The 24,597-nt window shown below is 42.8% G+C and overlaps 1 protein-coding gene across 1 annotated transcript; it reads right to left on the minus strand.

Moving 5' to 3' along the window:
• Window positions 1-866: 866 nt before the first annotated feature.
• LOC132567316 (acidic mammalian chitinase-like) lies at window positions 867-14,419 on the minus strand. Its single transcript, XM_060232998.1, has 11 exons — window positions 14,395-14,419; window positions 13,804-13,833; window positions 12,473-12,674; window positions 10,909-10,965; window positions 10,502-10,667; window positions 8,502-8,626; window positions 7,874-7,997; window positions 7,169-7,351; window positions 5,890-6,006; window positions 3,807-3,942; window positions 867-922 (listed from the first exon to the last, which is right to left on the minus strand). Exons 1-11 carry the CDS (start codon window positions 14,417-14,419, stop codon window positions 912-914), a joined length of 1,176 nt encoding a protein of 391 aa, XP_060088981.1. The 3' UTR covers window positions 867-911.
• Between the last annotated feature and the right edge of the window lie 10,178 nt (window positions 14,420-24,597).

Consider the following 24,597-nt stretch of genomic DNA (forward strand, 5'->3'; position numbering starts at 1 on the left):
GAGAATTGGGTTTGACTCCCCACTCCACCACTTGTAGCTTCTGGGTGACCTTCATCCAGCCACAGTTCTCTCAGAGCTGTTCTCTCAAGAGCAGTTCTCTCAGAGAAGAAGATGTTGGATTCAGCCCTATCTACCTCACAGTGTATCTGTTGTGGGGAGAGGAAGGGAAGGAGATTGAAAGCCACTTTGAAACTTCGAGTGAAGGGCGTGGTATAAATCCAACAATTTTTCTTCTTAGCTGAAGCTCCCTGTCCTTGTTTTTTACAAAGTTAATTTATAACAACAGGCAGAAACAAAAGCGTAAAGAGCAGCCATCTAGTTGTGTTCATCAGCTTTTCTTTCAAATAAATTAACTGAATATATATCTTCATAGTGTTATAGCTTGAATTTATTTATAGTGGGAGTAAATGAAATACCACTTATTACATTGATTCAATAAACCAGAGTGCTTGTTTAAAAAGAGGTACATTCCAAACTCTACATACACTTCACAGCTTTGACAATCAGGTAAACAGAAACCAGAGTATGTAGCTGGATTAGACTCTACATTTGGACTAATGATGCAGAGCACAGGTACAGATGATAACAACTGGCTATAGGAATCCCTCTTCATATATTTGGTTGATGAGTGTAAGTGATACCATGTCCCCCCATGTATATAGGGGAGGCAGGCAATGGCTCAGTGGAAGAGCATCTGCTTTGTATGAAGAAGGTCCCAGGTTCAATCCCCAGCATCTCCAGTTGAAAGGACCAGGTAGGAGGTGATGTGAAAGTCCCTGGAGAGCCAATGTCAGTCTGAGTAGACAATACTGACCTTGATGGACTTGTGGTTTGATTCAATATAAGGCAGCTTCATATGTTCATATATATTCGTATGTCTTGAATTCAGATCTAAAATTCACCTGAAGGACTTAATTGAATGCTGTAGTGAGAGAAGGAATTCATATGAGAAGCAGAGAAAATGTGTGATAGATTTTCTATTTGTAAAGAATGCAACATGATACAGAAAAGGCAACCATGAAGCTTTTAGTACTGCATGACAACACTTCCTCATATCCTGTGAGGACTAAGGCACTGGCAAACATGATGTGCCACGTGTATCCATGTTCTGACTATTGCAACATGATCTGTGGGGAGCTGCCTTTGAAGTCTGCCCAGAAGATTCAAGTCCTTAAAGAGATGGGAGTACCAGACCACCTCACATGTCTCCTGAGAAACCTGTATAAGGGTCAAGAAGCATTTGCCAGAATGGGATATGGAACAACTGATTGGTTTAGTATAGGAAAAGGAGTTCAACAAGAATGTATATTGTCACCCTGCTTATTTAATTTATATAAAGAGTACATCATGCGGAAGAAGCACAAGCCAGAATTAAGATTGCCAGGAAAAACATCAACAACCTCAGATATGCAGATGACACTACTCTAATGGCAGAAAATGAGGAGGACCTAAAGAACCTCTTGTTGAGGGTGAAAGAGGAGAGCACAAAAGTAGGCTGGAAACTCAACATCAAAAAAACTAAGATCATGGCATCTGGCCCCATCACACCTTGGCAAATAGAAGGGGAAGACATGGAAGTAGTGACAGACTTCACATTTCTGGGATCCAAGATCACTGCAGATGGTGACTGTAGCCATGAAATTAAAAGACATTTGCTCCTTGGGAGGACAGCTATGGCGAACCTGAGCAGTATAATAAAAAGTAGAGACATTACCCTGCCAACAAAAGTCCGTATAGTTAAAGCGATGATATTCCCAGTAATAATGTATGGCTGTGAGAGCTGGACCATAAGGAAGGCCGAGCACAGAAGAATAGATGCTTTTGAGATGTAGTGCTAAAGAAAACTCTTGCGAGTCCCTTGGACTGCAAGAAGATCAAATCAGCCAGTCCTAAGGGAAATCAACCCAGACTGTTCACTGGAAGGTCAGATGCTGAAGCTCAAATACTTTGGCCACCAAATGAGAAGGGAGCATTCACTGGAGAAGATCCTGATGCTAGGAAAGACAGAAGGCAAAAGAAGAAGGGGACAGCAAAAGATGGATGTAACAAACACGAATTTGAGCAGACTTCGGAGGATGGTGGAAGACAGGAGGGTGTGGCATGACTTTGTCCTTGGGGTCGCAAAGAGTCGGACTCGACTGTGCGACTGAACAACAACAAAAGCAGTGATGCTGCTAACTAATACAAGACACTGAGAACAGATCTGGTCAGTATTGAGCAGTAGTTGCAATAGGCAGCCTACATTCAACTTTGTTCTCATATCAGAGTCCTGGTTATTCTGTTTAAAGCTGTTCAATTTTGAGCTCATATCAGAGTCCTGCTTATTCTGTTTAAAGCTGTAAATAGTTTGAGATCATAGCACTTGAAGGGTTGCTTAGACCCATAAGAGCCCACCCTGTCATCTGCAGAAGACTTTATCTGTTTGTTTCCCCCACCCCCAAGTGGATAGTCTCCACCACTTCTGTACAACAGCACTTCATTTAAGAAACTCCCTGCCCATAGTACCTCACCTGGCACCTATACACTGTACCTTCAGTTGCCAGGTAGAAACTTTTGCTTCTTTGTGTGTCATTTCCAGTTTTGTTTTCTTGGTTGCTGCTGGATCCATGCTGCTGGCTAGTGCAGGTGGTGGTCATTAATTGATTTATTGTTGTTTTAAATCTTATTAATTGTTTTTCATTCTTAATTGTCAGGTAAGTCACCTCAAAAGTTTTGAGCAAAGGACACCTATCCATGATATAATTTTTAATACAGATTTTTAATATGAATAAAGGATGGGATAGGCCAGTGCTGTCCCCTTTTCCTTTCTCCTCCCCTTTCCTTCTTTCTGTCTTTATCTTTCTTATTTTAAAGTTTAGTGTTGTATTGAATAAATTTTAAAAGTTTGCAAGGGAATGATGTGGGGGGAGTTGAGGAAGGGATAAATAGGTATTAATTGTTGTATTTATTAAAATATTCGTATCCTACCTTTCCTTCCAGGTAGGAAAGTTCAAAATTAAAGATATTTTGAAAATTCAAACCTATTTTTTAAAAAATCAGTCCAGTTTATTTTAAAATGCAGTTTTATTTTAAAATGCAGTTTATGCTGTTATGTCCCACAGCATATCATATAAATTCATTTGTTACTTTTCCCAGACTTTGAATCTAAACGGAGAGTTTATAGGATAGGAAGATTCATTCTTATACAATCAGTCTTGGTCTAATTCTAACGTCACTAGGCATTGGTGCATAACCAGTGTCATCCTAAAATGAGCTACACCCTCTAAGTCCCCTAGATTCAATGGGCTTACAAGGGTGTAACTCCGCTTAGGACAGCACTAACAAAATTTGTGGCTGGGTATAAGTAGTGACTCATGAAAGCTCATAAAAGGGTAAAGATAGTCCCCTGTGCAAGCACCAGTCATTTCCATCTCTGGGGTGACATTGCATCATGATGTTTTCATGGCAGACTTTTTACAGGGTGGTTTGCCATTGCCTTCCCCAGTCATCTACACTTTCCCCCCAGCAAGCTAGGTACTCATTTTACCAATCTTGGAAGGATGGAAGGCTGAGTAAACCTTGAGCCAGCTAGCTGAACCCAGCTTCCACTGGGATCAAATTCAGATTGTGAGCAGAGCTTGGACTGCAATACTGCAGCTTACCACTCTGTGCCACAGGGCTCACCATCACAGAACATACCCTGCCACAAATTTTGTTAGTCTTTAAGTTTCTACTGGATTCTACAGACAGACCAACACAGCTACCCATCTTGATCTAGGACTGCACTGTTAATGATACACTTGGTCTAATGTTATGAACCTAAGTACCTTGCTGTTCCAGGGAACTTTTGAGTGTATTGACGAGGACATTGGCTCCCTGACCACAAAACATGCCAAAGAAGTCATCCAAGCAAAGAGTCCAAACCATGGCTCCTCCATAGCGCTCCTTTTTCAGGAACTCTGCCTGTAAAGGAAATATGTGTTTATATATTATATAGTAATGTGAACTGTTCAGAACAGCTCTTCCTGGGTACAAAATCTCAGCATATAATACGAGTTATATAATATATCCCTCTTATTTATTTATTTTTCATTGACAGGAAATTGCAAAATACTCTCAGGTCTTGCCTACATTCAAAGATTACAAGCAAACCTCAGTTTGTTTAGGACAAGAATGAGCCTCTGAAGTCCTTGAGCTAAATGCTTCCTCTCCCTTCCCTCGTGCCTGAGATGTAGACTTCAATGTAAAGTGAAGACTTTTTGGTTTAATATGTGCCACAGTTAATTGTGATGTCTGAATCTCCCAAAATAACAAACTATTTGTTTCTTCCATACAAACTGGGGCTTTAAACCAGGATCGAAACACACCACCGTTTCTCTTTTGGCCTAGTCTGGAAGTCACAGTAAAAAGGGGGGGGGGGACAGGTTAAGGCTGCCAAGCCCCCAGTCCTGGCAGGGAATCTCCCACCTGGGAGGTTCTCAACCCACCAACCCACATTGAGCTGGCAGGGGGAACCTCCACCTGTGTCACTGGTGCGACAACATCATCTGGAAGTGATGTCATCAAAATGGTGGCGCCTGTGTGGGGCCTCTCTAGGCAGTTCTGGGAAAACTCTATGGTTTTCCCAGACAATGTAGCCATTTGGGAGGTAAAAGTCTATGGTACAATAGGTGCCATAGAATTTTAACCTCCCAAATGGCTAGAGCATCCGGGGAAACCATAGAGTTTCCCCGGAACTGCTTAGAGCGGCCTCGCACAGGTACTGCCATTTTGATGATGTCACTTCCAGGTGACGTCATTTCGTCACGTGCGTAAATGTCCCGCAACCGGGGGATGAAGAGGATTTGGCAACCCTAGGACAGGATTAGAATTACACTAGGAATTTTTCAGTCTGTGCCATGTAGGCAAGCAACAGATAGAGGGAAAGTATGAGAACTATAGCAACTGATTTTCATATTGAACAAAATAAGAGTTGTTCGTAATTACAAGAATGTAACCATTGTATTTGCTAAGCAACACCATTATAACAGACATCCTATTTACTTTTAAGAATAAAATGTAAACCTAAATCTAGAATGCAACATTCCCTAGCGAAATAAATAAAAACTTTTCCTTTGAAGGATCCTTGTGATTGGCTAAACAACTGTAGAACTTTATTTCAGTTTCTTCCCAGGGACAAAACAAACTGCTTGCAACCTTTCACATTATGCTTCTGAAGAGGGCAATTTAGAAAGGCTCCTTCAACATAGGGATTTTCCCTGCATGGATAGCAGGAAACCTGCAAAGCAAAAAACAAACGAACAACCACCTCATTTTCTCTGGTTTAAAGGGGAAACTAATGGGTGTCTGCAGGTGGAGCATCCATCTGGCTGCTCCCCCATAGTCAGTATGGGGGAGGTGGAACTTTGGCTTCACTTTCAAAATAGCATGCTGCAGCTCACCATCTCCCACCTCCCCCCAATATTCTTTAATCCCTGCTGCATCACTCTGCAGCATTACAGCACTGCTCTACAGGAAAAAAGAAAATGAGGGAAAGGGAGGGCTGGTGAGCAATGGGTTCTGATGAAATCACCATTGTTTCTGTACTTTTGCACAGGGATGATGGCATGGAAGGAGGAAAAATTGGGTTGGGGGGAGTAGTGAGTGGCACAACAATAGGGGCTTGCAGATACAGTTTCCTTCAGCTCCCACACTGCTTGCTTCTAGTGCTGTGGCAAGAGCACATTTTCACACTCCTGTCTGGAAGCCAATGAGGACTCAAAAGCTCTGGCCCTCAGCTGAGTCAAATCCACCATTCACTCAGTTTAGGCTACTAACATATGACTTTCTGGTTGGAAGTTTGCCTGCTCCAAGTGTAAGGGAGATCAATACAGTCATAGGGTATAAGAAGGGAAATTATCAAGGGCATACTTTGAGCTGAAAACTCCTTTTGTTATCATATCCAACCCATTCTTTATTTTTGACAGCATAGGGAACTTTCTGTTCTGTAATCCAGGACTCCGTAGCTTTTTGCAAAAATGTACACACCTGTCAAAACAATAAGGATTTGTCAAAACAAAGAACCTGTCAAACATTAAGGACCTGACAAAACAAAGACTGGAAATTAACTCTGAAAGAAGACCATAAATCTAAATGCATTTTGCTCCAAGTTTTCATGCTGAAATGTAATAAAATGTTATAATTGATAGTCCATATTCTCACATGAGAAGGCTTCCAAAAATAGCTTCCAAAGAAGACATAAAATTGGTTAAAGCCCATTAAATAAACATAGTATAATGGTGGCAGCCATAAAATCACATGAAATAGCAACTAAAAGCAACAATTGAAGAATCTAAAATCCACCAACCCAACACTGATAAAATGACAGCATAATTTGAAAATCTAAATCTAAAGGGAAAAATAGGCATGTATTCATGTGGTGCCAAAAATTGTGCAGGCTAGGCACCAAACAAATCTCTACCAGAAGGGAGTTCTCAGAGTGAATTTGCCATCATAGAACATACTCTAACTCCCATGGCTGCCCATTGGGAAGGCACACAGACAAAGAATTAATGTTCCAAAGAATTGATCAGCAGCTGCTCAGAGTACTATGTTTTCTGGGTTCTGGCTCCCATTATTAAGAACAAAGTTTTATTGTATAGATTTTAAAAGGGAAAATTGTCCTGATTTACAGTAACAGTTCAATAACTTATTCTCTAGAAATTGTGTTTAGGATTGCAGATGTATAACCTTCAGTAAGAACCACTGGATAAAGTGGCACCCAATGTTCCCTCTAAGCCTTGAAGTCTTGTGTGCAAAAATTCTACTTTGTGAGCTACTGACACCTACTCCAAAGTTAAAGTACATAGGGATAACAGCCTATCTTCAAAAAAATCCTTCACAGCTTGTGTGAAGGTTTATGAAGGGGCTTTCTAGCTACTGAAAGGAGAAGCAGATCTGGTGTCTCTGTTATAAGGCATCTGGAAGCAGTGACAGAAGTACCTGGGTCCACTCTGATCCTACCCTTCCTCCAAGAACAAAAGATGTTACCTGTTGTGCCATCACAATATCCTTTTGAGGAAGATGGGTCTGAGGGAGGCTTTAGTCTATGAGGATTTAAACGCAAGGCTCCCCAGCCCAACATTATTCGCTCTACTACAGTTGGTTCCCAGTATTTTTATATATGTTTGCAACACATGGAAATATTTACCTCAAAATATGCCAAAACACCAGCTTCATGAGTGTAGGCTCCAGGAGAGCCTGCACCAGATACTGGAGCACCAACTCCAGTTTTTTCAGTAGAAAGTCTGAAAGTTCGTCCATATGCTGGAAAACCCATAATAAGTTTTGTAGCTGGGGCTCCATTGTCCTTCCAGTATTTCATGGCATATTCCTGTAGCAGACAGTGATCAAAATACATGACTGTGACACATTATAAAGATTTCCATTATTCTTTCACTATTTTTTTTTAACCTAAGGGAGTTTTGATAGGGAGCAAGTCAAGATGAAGGAAAGAAGGCTGGGAAGAAGTTAGTCCTTTTTTTCACTAGTTCTGTTTCATTTTGTAAAAAGAGCCCAAACTGCTCTTTCACTCATAGTGGGGGAAAATACAAGGTCCCCATATGTTCCCCATAACATCCCATCTCTGGATCTAAACATTAGGCTGGGAGGATTCACTGTTAGCTGGAGAAAGGCTGTGAAACTTGCTTGCATCTTTTCCATTTAGACACAGCCAACCAAAGCTCTTTTTTGGTTAAAAATGAAGAAAACATAACCATGGAATTCCTCCTAATGTAGAGATTGAGTCTGAATATATCTGAACTTAAACCAGTTGTCACTACATGCAGTGAAATGGTCTGAACTAGAATTTACACATATTTCTATTATCTGACCCTATGTTGCTTTTTGTCCTTACACAGTTGTAGAAGGGATTTTTGTCATAGGAGGCTAAACCCTTATGAAGGGGGCTGTTATGTCCCGTTACAGATTCCCACTTTCCATGGAAGTCATAGGTCATCACACTGATAAAATCAAGGCTCCTGAATACAAAAACAAGGAAAAGCAGAAGTAAGGATTTTTTTCAAATATTGCAAACTCTAAGGTGGAACAGCCATATTCACTAATGATGGACAAGAGGGGCTTAGTTATAAAATCTGTCATACAACACTTTGGCTCATGGACAGTTGCAATTTTCAGGTATAGAAGGAATTTGGTTTCATTGGAATTGGCAGCCTTCAAAAGGCCTTCTCAAACATTTTCAGAAATAGTCTACAGCGGTGCCTAAATGGAGTCCTTTAAAGGCTGCCATGCAGACTGTGTTTGGTTCAATAATATGAAAACTGAACTTAAACTTTCCCCTGTTTGGAGAGTCTGATTATTTCATGGAATAGTTATGGATGAAAACAAGCATTCCATTTGAACACCTTTCTACATAGCTTGTTAGCAAATCATAACTCAAAGTCAGCAGATCCATCAGGAGATAGTCTTTAAACATCAAGACATTGCTCTCATGTGGGTCATTTGGCAGAAATCATATGACTTACTTCCCTAGGGCTGGAATTTCATACCCAGCATCAATGGTATGCTTGTTGGCAGACACTGCTGCAGAAAGCAGAAGCCGTGGGCGTCCCGTCCTTTTGCCTTCTTCCACAAAAGCAGCCACGAGTTCCTTCAAAGGTAAATAGCAGTAGCAGTGAATGTTGCTCATGTGCAATAGAACACAGTCAAAAGAAAGCTGGCCTTTTTCACTTTGAAGTTTTCACAGGAAATTGTCCACAGGAGCAATTCCATAAAGGAAATGTCCATGTGATCATTATGGACCACAGTCCTAAGCTTATATAACTTTATTTAGCATAATGATCATTTTACTCCCATACAGCCTCATAATTCTTCTTGCTAACCAATCAGTTTTGTTCCTTAGTCAGTAGCTAGGCTTGCCAATCCCCAGGTCCCAGTGTGTGTGGGGGGGGTTCCCCTACTTTTACAAGCCCCACCCCAAAAACCTCCATGTGCCTTTCCACCTGGGAAGACTTAAGAAAGCATGTAGGAACAGCTTGCCTTTTTGAAGGAGTGTGTGTGCCTTTAAATCTATAGGAGACAGGCTGAACGGGGGGGCGGGGGAGAGCCAGCAGAACAACGTGTTTGTGAGAAGGGAAAGGAGAGCAGCTGTTGATTTTAGTCCTTTCAGAAGGCATTTGCACAGAATAAAAAGTAAACTAGAACCTTTGGTTTCTGTTAAACAGTGGGTTCAATACGTCATTGGGTCATTCAAACCAGCAGGGGGCTGGCAATTGGTCTGAGGAGCAGTCGGCTTGACGCCAATTTCATTGCATGACTCGAAAGTATTTAAACTCTATATGAATGTTTATATGTCCCTGGAGCATATCTTCCTGACGAGGCATTTTCTGGGAAATGGTTTGATAAATGCTAACATTCCATCACAGCCATTTTTTTCTGTGTGGGGACGACAAGACTCTGACTTTGTATTCCCACGTGAGCATATGGAAAGGAGTGAAGCTCCATGTTTACAATATTAAGCTCAACTTGGGACTTTGAATTGGACTTTTGTTTATCTCGAGTCTGCAATGCATTACTATAGGTGTGAGAACTCTAAGGGCTATTACTCATGCCACATATATGAATATATACTTTACGCTGATTTTCATGTAACTATTTATTTTTCCTTGCTTCAGTAGTATACAACTTGCTTTGACTGTGAGCTTTTGTTTTTTGTTGCTTGGTCTGGGGAAGCAGAGATTTGGATCCTGCTTTCCAATTGCTTCAGTGAGACCACAAAAGCGTGAAGTAGCAAACTGTTTATTTTGGCTGCTCTGTGTATGTGTGTGTGAGAGAGAGAGAGAGAGAGAGTTCAAGGGGATGTGCAGCTGCTGGAGATGAAGAAATGAAGACTGTATTCAGGGGAACTGCAGTGCTGTTTTTTATTTATTTATTTTAGGGATTGGGAAAGTCTCCTGGCGCCATCCCAAAGTCCCCAGATATTTTCTGAGTTAGACTTGGCAACCCTATCATTATCTTATTCACATAAATCCAGTTCTTCTACATTAATGGTGCTGGAACTCAAAAACCTTCCCAAACACAAGTTCTTTGTGCTTCCTTTCTAATACAGTCCACATATTCCAGGGATAAGTGCTATCCTGGAAATGCAGTGAGGACCTGGTTCATATTAAGATCTGCATAGTATGCTAACTTTAAACACTTCTATTTATTTTATTTATTTATTTTATCAAATTTATATCCTGCCCTCCCCTAACGGGCTCAGGGCAGCTCACAATAATTAAAACAAACATAAAATTTTAAAACTGGATATACAATAAAATCATTTCCATACATTTTACAATCACTGCATCCAAGATGTACATTGATATTCTGATTATTCCAATGTTTCTACCACAATTCTACCACAATCCATCATGTTTTCCCCAAGGCCTTTTATCATTCAAATCTGAAAACATGCATAGTCCTCAAAGTCTTAATACGATTCCATGCCCATTAGCAAAATCTCAGCTGAAAATCAATTTCTCACCTGTACCAAGATGGTAAAGTTATGTTTATCCTGTTGGGGACTATCACGAGAACCTGGATATTCCCAGTCAATGTCTAGTCCATCAAATTCATACTTGCGAAGAAAATCTATTGCTGAGTGAATGAATATCTGGCGATTGGCCTGAGAAGAAGCCATAGTAGAAAACCTGGAGGGGGGGGGGACACATTTATTGTTTTGTTGTTTTTTAAAAAATGATCACATCTGTTTTTTTGTTGCAAAATTAACCCTGTAAAATCTTTGCAACAGTCTGATAGATGCTGTTTTCTAGCAATAAATGTATACCATGTGAAACACAAGCTTCTTCTATATGCCTGAAACTGGGTATCCTAAATATAATCACCATAAACGGCATTTTGCAATACATAGAATAAGAAGAAAGATCTCACTTCTGGGTATCAAAGCCTCCTCCGCCAACAGATACCAGTGTGTGCAGCTTGTTATTTCTAGAAAACAATAAAATATGCAAGGAATACATGAAACAATATCAAAAGCTATTTAATGACATGCTCTCTGATTAGAAAATGTAAGGTTCTTGTCACAAGTCTCTGCTGCAGCTATACAAGACAACCTTTGGAACCTAGAGGACATTTGGGACATCCTCAAATTCTGTTTGTGCTACAGAGGAAAGAAAACAAGCCCAAGGGAAAGAGTAAACAGAGAAATATGCCAGACTGTCATAGCATTTTCCCCTGCTAGTAGAAGATATTGGATTTATATCCCGCCCTCCACTCCGAAGAGTCTCAGAGCGGTTCACAATCTCCTTTACCTTCCTCCCCCACAACAGACACCCTGTGAGGTGGGTGGGGCTAAGAGAGCTCTTACAGCAGCTGCCCTTTCAAGGACAACCTCTGCCAGGGCTATGGCTGACCCAAGGCCATGCCAGCAGGTGCAAGTGGAGGAGTGGGGAATCAAACCCGGTTCTCCCAGATAAGAGTCCACACACTTAACCACTACACCAAACTGAGGGAGAAAAATTCTGATTCTTCATTAGGGATTTTTCTAGCACCGTTTTTTTCCTCATATGCATCTGGAGTCTCTTTGGTCAGATAAATGTCTCTTGCTGCAAAATGCCACATACTCAGGAGAACATCCTTGTCCAAGGACATGTGTTTGCAATAAAATAAACATGCCTGTAGTTCTTCATCACTGTCATATACACTCTTCTTTTTAAAAGAGTAACATTGGTTGTAATGCTTGAACTCTATCTCTGATCCTTCAGTTTCATGCCAAGTAGACAGCAGGGACATGATGGCCACATGCAGGGCCTTTTCAGGAATGGGATATCAGCACTTAGTACATTCTACGCTTGAAAGGCACATGCATTCTGAGCAGAATCTCCACCGGCATCATTCACATTAATGAAAACATGATATGTGCACTGCTCTACGGTGTGTGCTTTACTTAACACTCTGGCTAATTATTAGCATTCCAACTCCTGGCAAAATTATAAGATATTTCCAAAGTACCTTTACCCATTAGACAGCACCAACCTTGCACTTGCTTTCAGGTGTTTACTTAACAAGGAGCCACAGCCATTCCAAGTTCTCCAACATTTCTTTGTCATGTTTTATACTTTTAAAAGGACCCTTTAAAAGTCAAACATAACCTTTAAAAATGTGTGTGATGAGATTCAATGAGGCACTTTCACTTTGGGTTCAGTGCTGCCGTCAAAAGAACAATATGGAACAACGGAAGGAGTAGAGGCAACTGATATCACCAACTGCAAAATTGGAGTTTGTTTTCAAACTGTTATATTGCTTTTAGATTGTATATTGTTTTATTATATGTATTTGATTTTAACCTTGTATTATTGATGGTTGTTACCCACCCAGAGCCCATTTGGAATAAGGCGGGCTATAAATTGAAAATAATAAGTAAATAAATAATATTTAGTAGCAATAACCACTAAACATCATTAAGAGAATGTGTTCAGTGTTGAAGATTACTTACATCTCCTTTAAGTCGTTGAGTTCTCTGTAAAGCATTTTATCATTCCATTCTGTAGTGGTAATTTGGTTGTTGGTTATACCAGCAAAAGCATATATCAAGTGGGTACACAAGAATGGGTCTATATCATGTGGTGTAAACCTGGCAGCTCCTTTCCTGTGCTGAGCCCAGTTAGTGACATAACACACAAGTTTGTAGGCACAACCTGATGAAAAAAGGCAGAAGGTGACAGAATGGAAAGCACTTCATGCAGTTTTCAATACACTACCTTCTGCTCTGTATACCTCAAAGTTTCACAACAAACCTTGCTTCCTTCCTGGGCAGTAGTGGCAACTCAACACAAGCCTAAAGGTATCAGCTCTTTTCAAAGATTATGATTTTGGTGGGACAACCATTTGTACTCTCAATGTGAACAGTCCCCATTTTGTCTAACGAGGGCAATGCACATATTTTCTGGCTTCAGTTTTGCATATGAAACACTGGATTGCCGAATGTGTATGTTCATGTGTATTGAATCTTGAATATAAGTGTGTTGCCCTATTCAGACAAAATGGTGATTGTGCATACTGAGAGTATTGCATGCAGTGATTTCTCTGTATGTGTAATTGCCCTCCAAAATCACAATGTCTGAAATGGGCCATAGAATGTAAATAAGGTTTGGAGAAGTTTACAGCATATGACATAATACAAAAGGCTTAAAGCCAACCAACTGGCTCAATTGAAAATCAGCATGCCAGATTAAAAGGTCTATAAAATTCTGTAATAAATAAGTCTTATTTTATATTATTACTGAACAAGAAACTTTCCTCAAAAATCAGGGCCATTTATAGCTATAGCTGCCAACAAAAAGGATTCATGTGAAAATGAGTACCGTGTAGAAAGCAATTACAGTGCATTCATGTAATGTCTTCATAAACTCTGCTTCCGGGGATCCCTACTTCTCAGTGCTTCATAATACTATATTTTCCTCATTCTTTCCTATAATGATCTACCATGTCTTAGACAGTTCCCTGATCTTTCTCTGGAGCCCCAATTTCACCTACTGCCTGTCAGATGGTACAGGAAAAGATGGAAACAGTTGGCTTAAAATGCCACAAGACGGGCATATATGTTTGGCCACTTCTTTCATCCTCTTCCTTCTCTAGGAATAGCTCAGTTGAAAACAGCAGGATGATATCTGAGTGACAACAGAGTTATTCTCTTTATTGGTTCAATATTTTTTTACTCAGTACCCATTAATGCCATGTAAATTAGGAGGAATGATTAGAGTGCACTGGAAGATTAGACTTTCAGCACTGGTCCAAAAGCACAAGCAGAAGTGAAGATGTTCATACCAAGTTGCAGATTCAGCAAAAGGGTAAAACCTGGAAAACAGAAGGGTGTTCGTAAAGGATGTTAAGAAGATATAGCTATCATCTGTGCTTCTCAGAATGGGATCGTGGTAAACCAATTCAGTGAAGCCTGACAAAATTCATGATTTTAGATCAAAATACTGATTTTGATCTAAAATGATTTAAAATTTATGATTTTAAATCAAAATCATGACCCTGGAAGATAGGAACTACTCATTTCCATGTAGAATTCATCAATTCTAAAATTCTACACAAACAGAAACCGTCCTGTTCTCCAAGACCAATGCCTACATCAGTGTTCTTCTATATAGCATGTAAATATGGATGTGGCTGCTGGCCTCACTCCCACATATGGAGCTGGCTTAAGATCCAGTAGGGGACTGTTTAATTCCAGGCAGCCATCAACCCCTTTCTCCCGGCTGAAAAAAATACCTATACATTTTATCTTTTGGAAAGAAAAATAGCTGAGCAGAGTAACATTTAAGAAGGATCTCCTCTACCTTCCCATGTCTGCCACACACTCAATGCCCAACAGCTCAGAAACAAATGCAGAAAATAATTCAGTTCACTCACCTGCCCACAGAAGTAAGTTTCCCATATTGATGCTCAGACCTAGTTAGAGATGGGAAAAGTAAAGATTCAAAATAAGAATTGGCAATGAAATAAAATTTTGTAGAAGTCTAGGTTCCAGGAAATATTAATGTTTTAGTAGCCTTTTTGCCTAATTTTGAGGTATAGTTCTGAGATGGAGCCACTGCTGTAATGAATGGACCTGAATATATACAAAAAGTTTTGAGTGTTATCAACTCCTGAGTATGAGGAGTTGAATACTGTTAACTTGCTGCCTTGTTGTTCTTACTAAACAGAAAAACTTAGTGAAGGGAACCAGTATTCCAACCAATTAGAGAGTTCTTGCATGGCACCAAGTTAGTTAATAATCTTTCCACCCTTATTCTATGAAGCAAATTCTGCTTTTTGCAGTCAGAAGAAGAAAGGGGAACTGCAAATACATGAGCCTGTTTGTGTGAAATATTTTTTCCCTTTAAAAACTCAAGAGAGGCTGGTGAGAAGCGACGTCTGCTTTGACATCCAGCTGCTTAAGATCTAATCTAGGGAAAAATGTAATACAATGTAAAGAAGAAGAAGAGATTGGATTTATACCCGACCCTTCATTACCTGAAGGAATCTCAGCATGGCTTACTATCTCCTTTCCCTTCCCCTCCCCACAACAGACACCCTGTAAGGTAGGTGTAGCTGAGAGAGCACTGAGAGAACTGCTCTTGCGAAGAACAGCTCTGTGAGACCTTGTGACTGACTCAAGGTCACATCACCAGGTGCATGTGGAGGAGTGGAGAATCAAATCCAGTTCTCCCAGATAAAAGTCTGCATACTTAATCAAACTGGCTCTCAAATCAATATTTCAGTTAATTAATTTGGATGGTACAAGCGAGTGTTGCTTCAATTACTTTTCCCAGTACAGACATGGCCCCCAAGATGCCAGAATATGATAGAAGGCACAAGAGTCTGAAGGCTCAACTAGACATTTTAGGGGGAAGAGGGTTGTTTGTGTTTGTTTCAAATGGTTTTTCTTATTCTGCAAATGCAGCTTCCAGGTCTGATATATCAAGGAGAATGGTGTGGGGGGAGATAGACATTGTAACCAATGTTCCTTCTAAGCTGCAGAGTCTTATGAGCAAAAATTCTACTCTGTAAGCTACCGGCATTAAAATTGTGAGCTACTGCATAAATTATTGTGCCCTGGGGTCATCCTTCCTGAGCTAAGAAAAAAATGTGTGAGCTGCAAGCTAAAAATCTGTGAGCTAGCTCATGCTAACTCATCTTAGAGGGAACACTGATTGTAACCCTTGCTTGCCCTGCTGTTTTGCTTAAATAGGTCTCAATATTAGAATATTAAGCAATTATTAAAATATAAGTAAAAATTTCTAAGCATGTTTAAAGCACTAAAATCTTACAATGATTAAAACAAGACAGCTTTACAGTCTTTAAAATAGAATGAACACATTTATTAACTTAAAATAACCGAATGAGCTGAACCCAGAAGAGTTATTTCCTCCAGACAGCAAAGCCCTTCAAATTGTAAAAGTCCACAGAGTTTATTTTGATAATTTAAAATATAGCATGAGAAAGTACAAATGCTCCTTCCAAATACTTTGCAGCCCTTTATTCAATAGTTCACACTTTTTAAGCAATCATTATTTTCTGCTTTTGGAAGTCATAGGGTCCCCATAAGTTGGAAGTGACTCAACAGCACAACACACACATATTTTCTTCCCTACACCATACAACAATTCAGCATATCAGTCAGTACACAAAAACCTTAAATAGCTCTGCTCCAAAAAACTCAATTTAAATAATTTGCCACAAACCTGACAAAGTTATTCAACTTCAAAAGGTACAGCTTTCTCTGGTGTTGTCTGTCTGCCTGTCATAAAGCAGAAGGCATCTCGTCCAGTCTCCACCTGCTTACTAATTCTCCACGCCCTACATTTTTCTTCTTCAGGAACACCTCTGAAGTACTAACTGGAACTTTTAAAAAAGTTGACAGGAAAACATGTGACAAAATGTATCAGATAAGAGCTGTCAATACAGACATTGATACCTCTTCCTATCTATTATATAAATTGTCCAGAAAGAGAGCACTTGCCCATATGCTTTTCTCCAGTTTTCCTTAAACTTTATTTACAAAGTAAGCTGCAATTCTTTGCATTTATAGATGTAATCATGTTCCACAATATAATACTATTCAGATACGTTCAAATATTATTTGAGTCTAGACAGCCATGTACTAACATGCTTTCCATTTACTCATGCTCTGTTAGAATACAATAAAACAGCCACATTTCTTTGTCTGGCACATTGTTACAGATTATGTGGCTGATACCCACTTCCATGGCTTTCCAGAAACACAACCAAGTCCTCCTTCATAATAGGTTCCTATTCTTAGGGTTCCTGGGTTTCCACCCTGGATCCTGCGGCTGATGGCCTTCCACCAACTCCCTAACATAAAGTTTCATTTCTGTTTGCTGTGTGCCACTTTTAAAAAGTCTGTGAGAGAAACTAAAGATCTAGATTATACTATAGCAGGGGTGGGCAATGGTAGCTCTCCAGATGTTTTTTTGCCTACAACTCGCATCAGCCCCTGTCATCATGGCAAATGACTGGGGCTGTTGGGAGTTGTAGGCAAAAAACATCTGGAGAGCTACCTTTGCCCACCCATGTACTATAGTGTTTCTAGTGATTCCTAGGGATGTGTGATATCACTTCTGGGTTCCTTTCATGTCCCCACCTCCTGAGCTTCCATCAGTTTCCAAGCAGCCCTACTTCAGAACAAGTTTGTTACAGAAATTACCACCATTTTGCTTACTTAACATGTAGTAACCAACTACAAATTGATTCTCTGGTAATAAAAGAGCTGCTTTGTATATGGTGTTTTCCCTGACAAGTTCAGAAAATGATGCAGGCTATGTACATATGCACCATGCCTATGCTGAGAGAGGGGGAGGAGGGGTGGGCTCCCTCTTGGGTATCCTGCCCCCCCAGGGAAAGTGTATGCGCAATACATAGCCTCTCCTTCCCAGTGTAGTAAACGCCATGTGGTCACTGTCTGGCTATGCCTGGCAGATGGTCACTGCAATGGCCTCTCCTGCATTACTGCATCCGTGGCAACACGTTCCCGCTGGTCCGCCCCGTTTCTCACAAAGTTTGCCACGTCATGGTGCGACCGAATGTCCGGCGGTATAACCGGATGGGCAGGCTGGGCTCACCAACCTCGCCAGCCAAGAGAAGGAAAACTCTAACATCAAACCCAGGCAGATAGAGCTCGTTAATGTAACACCTACCACCTGGAGGACTCGCTGCCGGCGTCCCGGCTTACTGGGCCATGGCAGATGACCCCAAGGTGAAAGGGTGGAGCCAGTACTGCGCACACTGTGCTTCACCTAAAAATTCCTCTGCGCAGGCCTGAAAGGCATATCCACATACACAACCCACAACACACCAAGTCCTGCAGCAATGAGCAAGGAGCGAAACGGCAGGTGGAAGATGCCACTAGAAGCCGCAGTCCCAATCCTGCATGTAGGCGGTTCAGGGTATTGGTCGCCTGATGCTGACCCGGAGATGAAAGCATCTTTCGGCAGCACCCTGAACGACCAAGCAGCCTTATCTAGGGACAGCACTGCTTGCTCCACACGGAGAGGGGCCTAGAAAAGGTGGCCTAAACAAAGCTCGTCTCCCCCACCCCAGTTGGCTAGCCGCGATCAACGGGCATCCTTACTTGCGGTCAAAAAATAACAACAAAGAAAAGGCATGCACCTGCCTCACAAAGTGTGCAAAGACTTAAGCTTGCGTGTTGGAACATCAGAACCATGCTTGACACAGTAGACAGTGGTCGCCCTGAACAACGCTCTGCTCTAGTTGCCCACGAACTTCTCAGGTTGAATATTGACATAGCAGCTCTCAGTGAGGTCCGTTTCCCTGAGGAAGGTAGTCTTCAAGAACATGGTGCTGGCTATACCCTCTACTGGTCGGGTAAGTCAAAGGCTGAGAGCCGCCTTTCTGGCGTTGGCTTCATGGTCAGGAACTCCATTGCCTCCAAACTTGAAAACCTGCCAACAGGTCACTCAGATCGCATCATGTCCATGCGCCTCCCACTTCAAAACAAGCAGCATGCAACACTCTTCAGTGTGTATGCCCCAACCCTTCAAGCAGATCCGGCAGAAAAGAACAAGTTCTATGCTGATCTACGCAACCTCATACGGAAGACCCCTACAGAGGACAAGGTGATCATCCTTGGCGACTTCAATGCCAGAGTAGGTAAAGACTCGGAAGCCTGGAAAGGAGTACTTGGCAAACACGGCATTGGCAACTGCAATGATAACGGGCGCCTCCTGCTAGAATTCTGCATGGAGCATCAGTTCACCATTACCAACACTATCTTCCAGCAGAAGAACAGTCTGAAGACAACCTGGATGCACCCACGGTCCAAGCACTGGCACCTTATCGACTACATTCTGGTGCGCCAGAGAGACCTTCGAGATGTCTTACACACCCGTGTAATGCCCAGTGCGGAATGTCATACGGATCATCGTCTTGTACGCTGCAATCTCCGTCTTCACTTTAAACCCACACCCAGGAGAGGAGGTATCCCTCGGAGGAAGCTTCAGGTTGGCAGCCTTCAGTCAGCCGAAGTTAAAGCTTCCTTCCAGGCAAAACTCCAGTCAAGAATTGAGGACCCCAGTTGCCCCATAGACCCTTCTCCAGAAGCACTCTGGGAACACCTAAAAACTACCATCCTGTTGATCTCTGAAGAAGTCCTCGGGTTCTCCACAAGGAAGAACAAGGACTGGTTTGACGAGAACAATCAAGAGATCCAAGAATTACTAGCGAAAAAGAGATCTGCCTACCAAGCACATCTTGCTCAGCCCTCCTGTCCCGAGAAAAAAGCAATCTTTTGCGCTGCATGTAGCATCCTCCAGCGCAAGCTTCGAGACATTCAGAACGAGTGGTGGACCAAGCTTGCAGAGAGAACCCAGCTGTGTGCAGACACTGGTGATTTAAGAGGGTTCTATGAAGCCCTGAAGGCAGTATATGGCCCATCATATCAGGCTCAGAGTCCCCTACGTAGTGCAGACGGCCAAGTACTCCTCACAGACAAGGCATCCATACTGAATCGGTGGTCGGAATATTTTCAGGCTCTCATCAGTGCCAACCACGTAGTTCAAGATTCAGCAATCCACCTCACCCCACTTCAACCAGTGAAAACAGAGTTGGATGAGATCCCCACCCTAGAAGAGACTGTTAAAGCCATCAAGCAACTGAAAAGTGGCAAGGCAGCGGGAGTTGATGGAATCCCACCAGAGATCTGGAAGCATGGGGGCACAGTACTACATAGCACACTTCACAAAGTACTTGTCACCTGCTGGGAACAAGGCAAACTACCACAGGACTTTCGCGATGCAATCATCATCACTCTACACAAGAACAAAGGAGAAAAGTCAGACTGCTCCAACTACCGGGGGATAACCTTGCTCTCCATCGCAGGCAAAATCCTTGCCAGAATACTCCTGAACAGACTGGTGCCCACCATTGCAGAAGAACTCCTCCCAGAGAGCCAGTGCGGCTTCAGAGCTAACAGGAGCACCACCGACATGGTATTTGTTCTCAGGCAGCTCCAAGAGAAATGCAGGGAACAGAACAAGGGTCTATAGGTGACTTTTGTCGACCTTACCAAAGCTTTCGATACTGTTAGCAGGAAAGGCCTGTGGCAAATCTTGGAACGTTTAGGATGTCCCCCAAGGTTCCTCAGCATGATCATCCAGCTACATGAAGACCAGCGAGGCCAAGTCAGACACTGCAACGACCTCTCGGAGCCCTTCCCAATAGGCACAGGTGTAAAGCAAGGCTGCGTTCTCGCGCCAACTCTCTTTACGATCTTCTTTAGCATGATGCTTAAAAGAGCCGCAGTAGATCTAGATGATGACGATGGTGTCTACATCCGCACTGATGGCAGCCTGTTCAACCTGAGGCGACTAAAGGCTCACTTCAAGACAATGGAAAAACTCATCCGAGAGCTACTGTTTGCTGATGATGCTGCACTCGTCTCCCACTCGGTATCAGCTCTGCAGCATATGACGTCCTGCTTTGCAGAGGCTGCCAAGCTATTCGGCCTAGAAGTTAGTCTGAAGAAGACAGAAGTTCTCCACCAGCCTGCACCCCAGGAAGATTATCACCCTCCCTGCATCACTGTGGGTGAATCAGTTCTGAAGACAGTCCAGCAGTTCAGCTACCTAGGGTGCATCATCTCCTCAGATGCCAAGATTGACAAGGAGATTGACAACAGGCTGGCAAAGGCAAACCGTGCCTTTGGCCGACTGCACAAAAGAGTGTGGAGCAACAAGCATCTGAAAAAAGGCACAAAGATCAATGTTTACAAAGCGGTTGTGATGACAACCCTCATCTACGGCTCCGAATCGTGGGTTTTATACCATCATCACCTGCGACTCCTTGAGCGCTTTCATCAGCGCTGCCTTCGCACCATCCTCAACATCCACTGGAGTGACTTTGTGACCAACACTGAAGTCCTCAAGAGGGCGGAGGTTACAAGCATCGAAGCACTGCTGTTGAAGACGCAGCTGCGCTGGGCAGGGCATATTTCTAGGATGGAAAACCACCGCCTTCCCAAGATTGCTCTGTATGGCGAACTTTCCACCGGCCATCGAAATAGAGGGGCACCAAAGAAGAGGTACAAGGACTCCTTGAAGAAATCCCTTGGCACCTGTCGCATCAACCATCACCAGTGGTCTGACCTAGCCTCAGATCGCAAAGCATGGAGGCACACCATCCACCAGGCTGTCTCTTCCTTTGAGAACGCACGCATAGCTGGTCTTGAGGACAAAAGGAGATTGAGGAAGAATCGCACTGCTACAGCACCAACCCCAAATTAGACTTTTCCCTGCAGCCACTGTGGCCGGATCTGCCTGTCCCGCATTGGTCTTGTCAGCCACCAGCGAGCCTGCAGCAGACGTGGACTACTGCACCCTTCTTAAATCTTCGTTCGCGAAGTCAAGCTGAGAGATGCTGAGAGAAAGATCTGGAACAAGCACACACAGGTGTGGGTGTGGATCAAGACCAGAACATGTTACACTGCTTCATTTCCATGTATTCTGCACAATGTGTATAAAAAACTGGAGTATCTCCATGTAGAACACAGTGGGCGTTTTCGCACCTACCTTAAGCCGGAGTGACGTCCCTCTTCACCGCGCAGCATCTACACGGTTTTCGCACTAATTGCTGCGGAGCACCTGGAAGAGCCGCAAAGTCCTGCGGCTTTTGCAGCGCAAATGTAAACCACCAAAAACCGGTTTACATTTGCGCCGCAAAAGCCGCGGGACTTTGCGGCTCTTCCAGGTGCTCCGCAGCAATTAGTGCAAAAACCATGCAGACGCTGCGCGGTGAAGAGGGACGTCGCTCCGGCTTAAGGTAAGTGCGAAAAGGCCCAGTTTCTTAATCTTTAACCCACTGCTGCCAACCAAGCATGCAACTTGATGGCTTTACTAGGAATAAGGACCATTGTGAAGAAAAATACAATGAGCTCTAGAAAGAGGTTCTGAGCAAGTGCCCCCCCATCCTTGCTGTCTTTCCACCCTCTCAAGGTAAGGGAATTGATCTTTCAGCTTTCCATCTCCTCCCCACTCCCTACAGCCTCTACCTAGGAAAAGTATAGTCTTTCTCTGCAGTGAGGACCAAAGCAGCTTACATCATTCTCTTCTCCCCCTTTTGATCTGCACAACAGATTGTTAGGTTAAGCTGAAAGTCTGTGACTGATCTGAAATCACAGTGTGGACCAAAGCAGGAGGAAAGTAACCTCAGCAAGGTATAATGACACAGAGTCCACCCTGAAAAACAGTCAGTTTCTCCAGGGGATGTGATCTCTGCCATCTAGACAGCGGTTGCAATTCTGAGTGATTTCCAGCCACCACCTGGAGAATGGCAACAATGGTTCCTCTGAAGAAAATGGCTGGTTTGGAGGTGGAATCTGTGGCATTGTACCTGTCTGAGGTCCCACCCTCCTGAAACCCTACCCTCTCCAGGCTCCTTCCTTTAAATCTCCAGGAATTTCCCAACCTGGAGTTGGCAACCGTATCTCCTTCCATTTATCTGCCCCCTAACTTCAGCTTTCCATCACCTCCCTCCCTCCCTGCAGCCTTTACCTAGGAAAAGCACAGTCTTTCTGCATAGTGCGGGGGGGGAACCAAAGCAGCTTAGATCATTCTCCACTCCCCCCTTTGATCTGCACAACAACCCTGTAAGGTAGGTTAGGATGAAAGTCTGTGGTAATCAAAAATCACCTAGTCAGCTTCCACAGCAAGAACCTGAGTCTTGTAGACCCTGCTCTGAAGCCCTAACTCCTATGCCATACTGGCTGTCATAGGGGGACTGCTGCTGAACAGGAACAAGTAGCCAGGCCTAGTTAAGTCATGCCAGTCAAGTGACATCAGGTCACCCAGAGAGTGCTGCCAGGCCTAGAGTAGCCAACCTCCAGGTGGAGCCTGAAGGTCTTCTGGTATCACAACTGAACTCCAGACTTCTCTCTCCTTGGAGAAAATAACTGGAGGGTTCAGGACTGGCCCCAATGAGTTCTCCCACAAAGGCCTTTAGTGATACCTTTCAGACCAACACTGTCTCTCTGATAACATTGTTGGTCTTAAGCACAGGACTTCATTCTCTTTCTCTCTTGCTTTCCCTGCCCTCCCCCCCCTGTATCTGGTCTGCTGCCAAAGGATGCAATTTTCCCACTGTCTCTAGCTGTTTCCCTTCCAGAGGAGGAAAAGGAGGAGCCCTCAGCCAATCAAGGAAGGCTTTCTCTGGCTCTTTCCCTTGCCCTCCCACAGCCAAGCAAGGGAAAGCTTTCTCTGACTCTCTCCTTCCTCCCCCCTCCCTCAGTCAATTGAGAGAAGTCTTTCCTTTTCTCCTCTGTGAAGCAGTGGCTCAATCCTTGTCTGTCCTGGGGCTGGAGGATGGGGGGCACTCTCCATTGAGATTGAGCAACAGGCAGCTCAGCCAGTGGGAGAATAGGTGAACCATGACCAATCTGTCTGGAGAATTATATTATAGGGAAGATGTGAGCCAGCTTGGTGTAGTGGATAAGAGCAGCAGACTCTAATCAAGAGAACCGGGTTCAGTTCTCCACTCCTCCACTTGGAGCCAGCTGAGTGAACTTGGGTCAGTCACAGCTATCCACCTCCAATTTAAAAAAACAAAAAACAAACTCTAGCTTGCCACAAAAAGAGAGTTTTAGGCTGCCAGATAATCTGCAATCTTGGCCCATCTCCATTTGCTCCCATCTGTTTCTGGGCACAATTCAAAGTTCTTACGTTAGCTTTTGGAGTACTGTGCAGTTTGAAATCAACAAATCTGAAGGACTGCCTAATTCTTAGGAACCTACCACTGTCAGTATGTTCTGAGGCCCTGCTTTGTGTACCTTCTGAAAGTAGGCAGCTGGCAACTCAAGAAACAGTCTTTTCAGTTGCGACACCAAAACTCTAGAACTCTCTCCCCAGAGATACACAGCTGTCTCCTTCTTTTATAACCTTTCTACCAACAGGTTAAGTATTTTTTGTTTAATCTGGCATTCCCTCAATGATTCCTCCCTCCTTTCCAATGTTTTAATTGTTGTTTTTATCTTTTTGTGTGTGTATTTTAGTTCTTGCTTTAATCATTCTGATATTTTGTGGGTTTTAATAGTTTTTAAGATGTGATTTTATTATGTATGTTTTTGTTAGTTGCCTTGGTGCCTGTTATAAGGATTTTGTAAAACAAACAAATAAAATTCTCAACACCTCCCTTTTGTCCCAAGGTTATATATGCCCCCTGAGATTTGTTGATCATCCTCAGGGGGGCTGTATGCCTCGCATTAAATCACTGATATAGGGAGGATGCTATGTGTTCATTAAGGGTCAAATGAATCTGGTGAAGAGACCACCTTTCAGATATCAGTATAATGCAGATATGCTAGGAATTCCGACCTCTAGGTGGGACCTGGGGATTCCCTGGAATTACAACTCATCTCCAGACTACAGAAATTGGTTCTCTTGGATAAAATGGATACTTTGGAAGGTGGACAGTAGTAGATAAGGGTACCCTATCATAATCAAGCCGCATACCAAAGTGACAGCTGTCCCGCCCCGCCCCCACAAAATGAATACCAGATGTTTCCTATGGGGGACTGAGGCAACTGTCCCTGATGGGAGGCTAGTG

Source organism: Heteronotia binoei, chromosome 2 (assembly GCF_032191835.1).
Source record: "Heteronotia binoei isolate CCM8104 ecotype False Entrance Well chromosome 2, APGP_CSIRO_Hbin_v1, whole genome shotgun sequence".
NCBI lineage: Eukaryota > Metazoa > Chordata > Lepidosauria > Squamata > Gekkonidae > Heteronotia > Heteronotia binoei.

Coding starts and splice junctions, on each gene's coding strand:
- LOC132567316 (XM_060232998.1), bottom strand. CDS start 14,419: ATGGGAAACTTACTTCTGTGGGCAG. Junction 10,966..12,472: donor CTCAACGACTTAAAGGAGAT/GTAAGTAATCTT, acceptor ATTGTTTTCTAG/AAATAACAAGCTGCACACAC. Junction 7,998..8,501: donor GAAATTCCAGCCCTAGGGAA/GTAAGTCATATG, acceptor TTTTGTATTCAG/GAGCCTTGATTTTATCAGTG.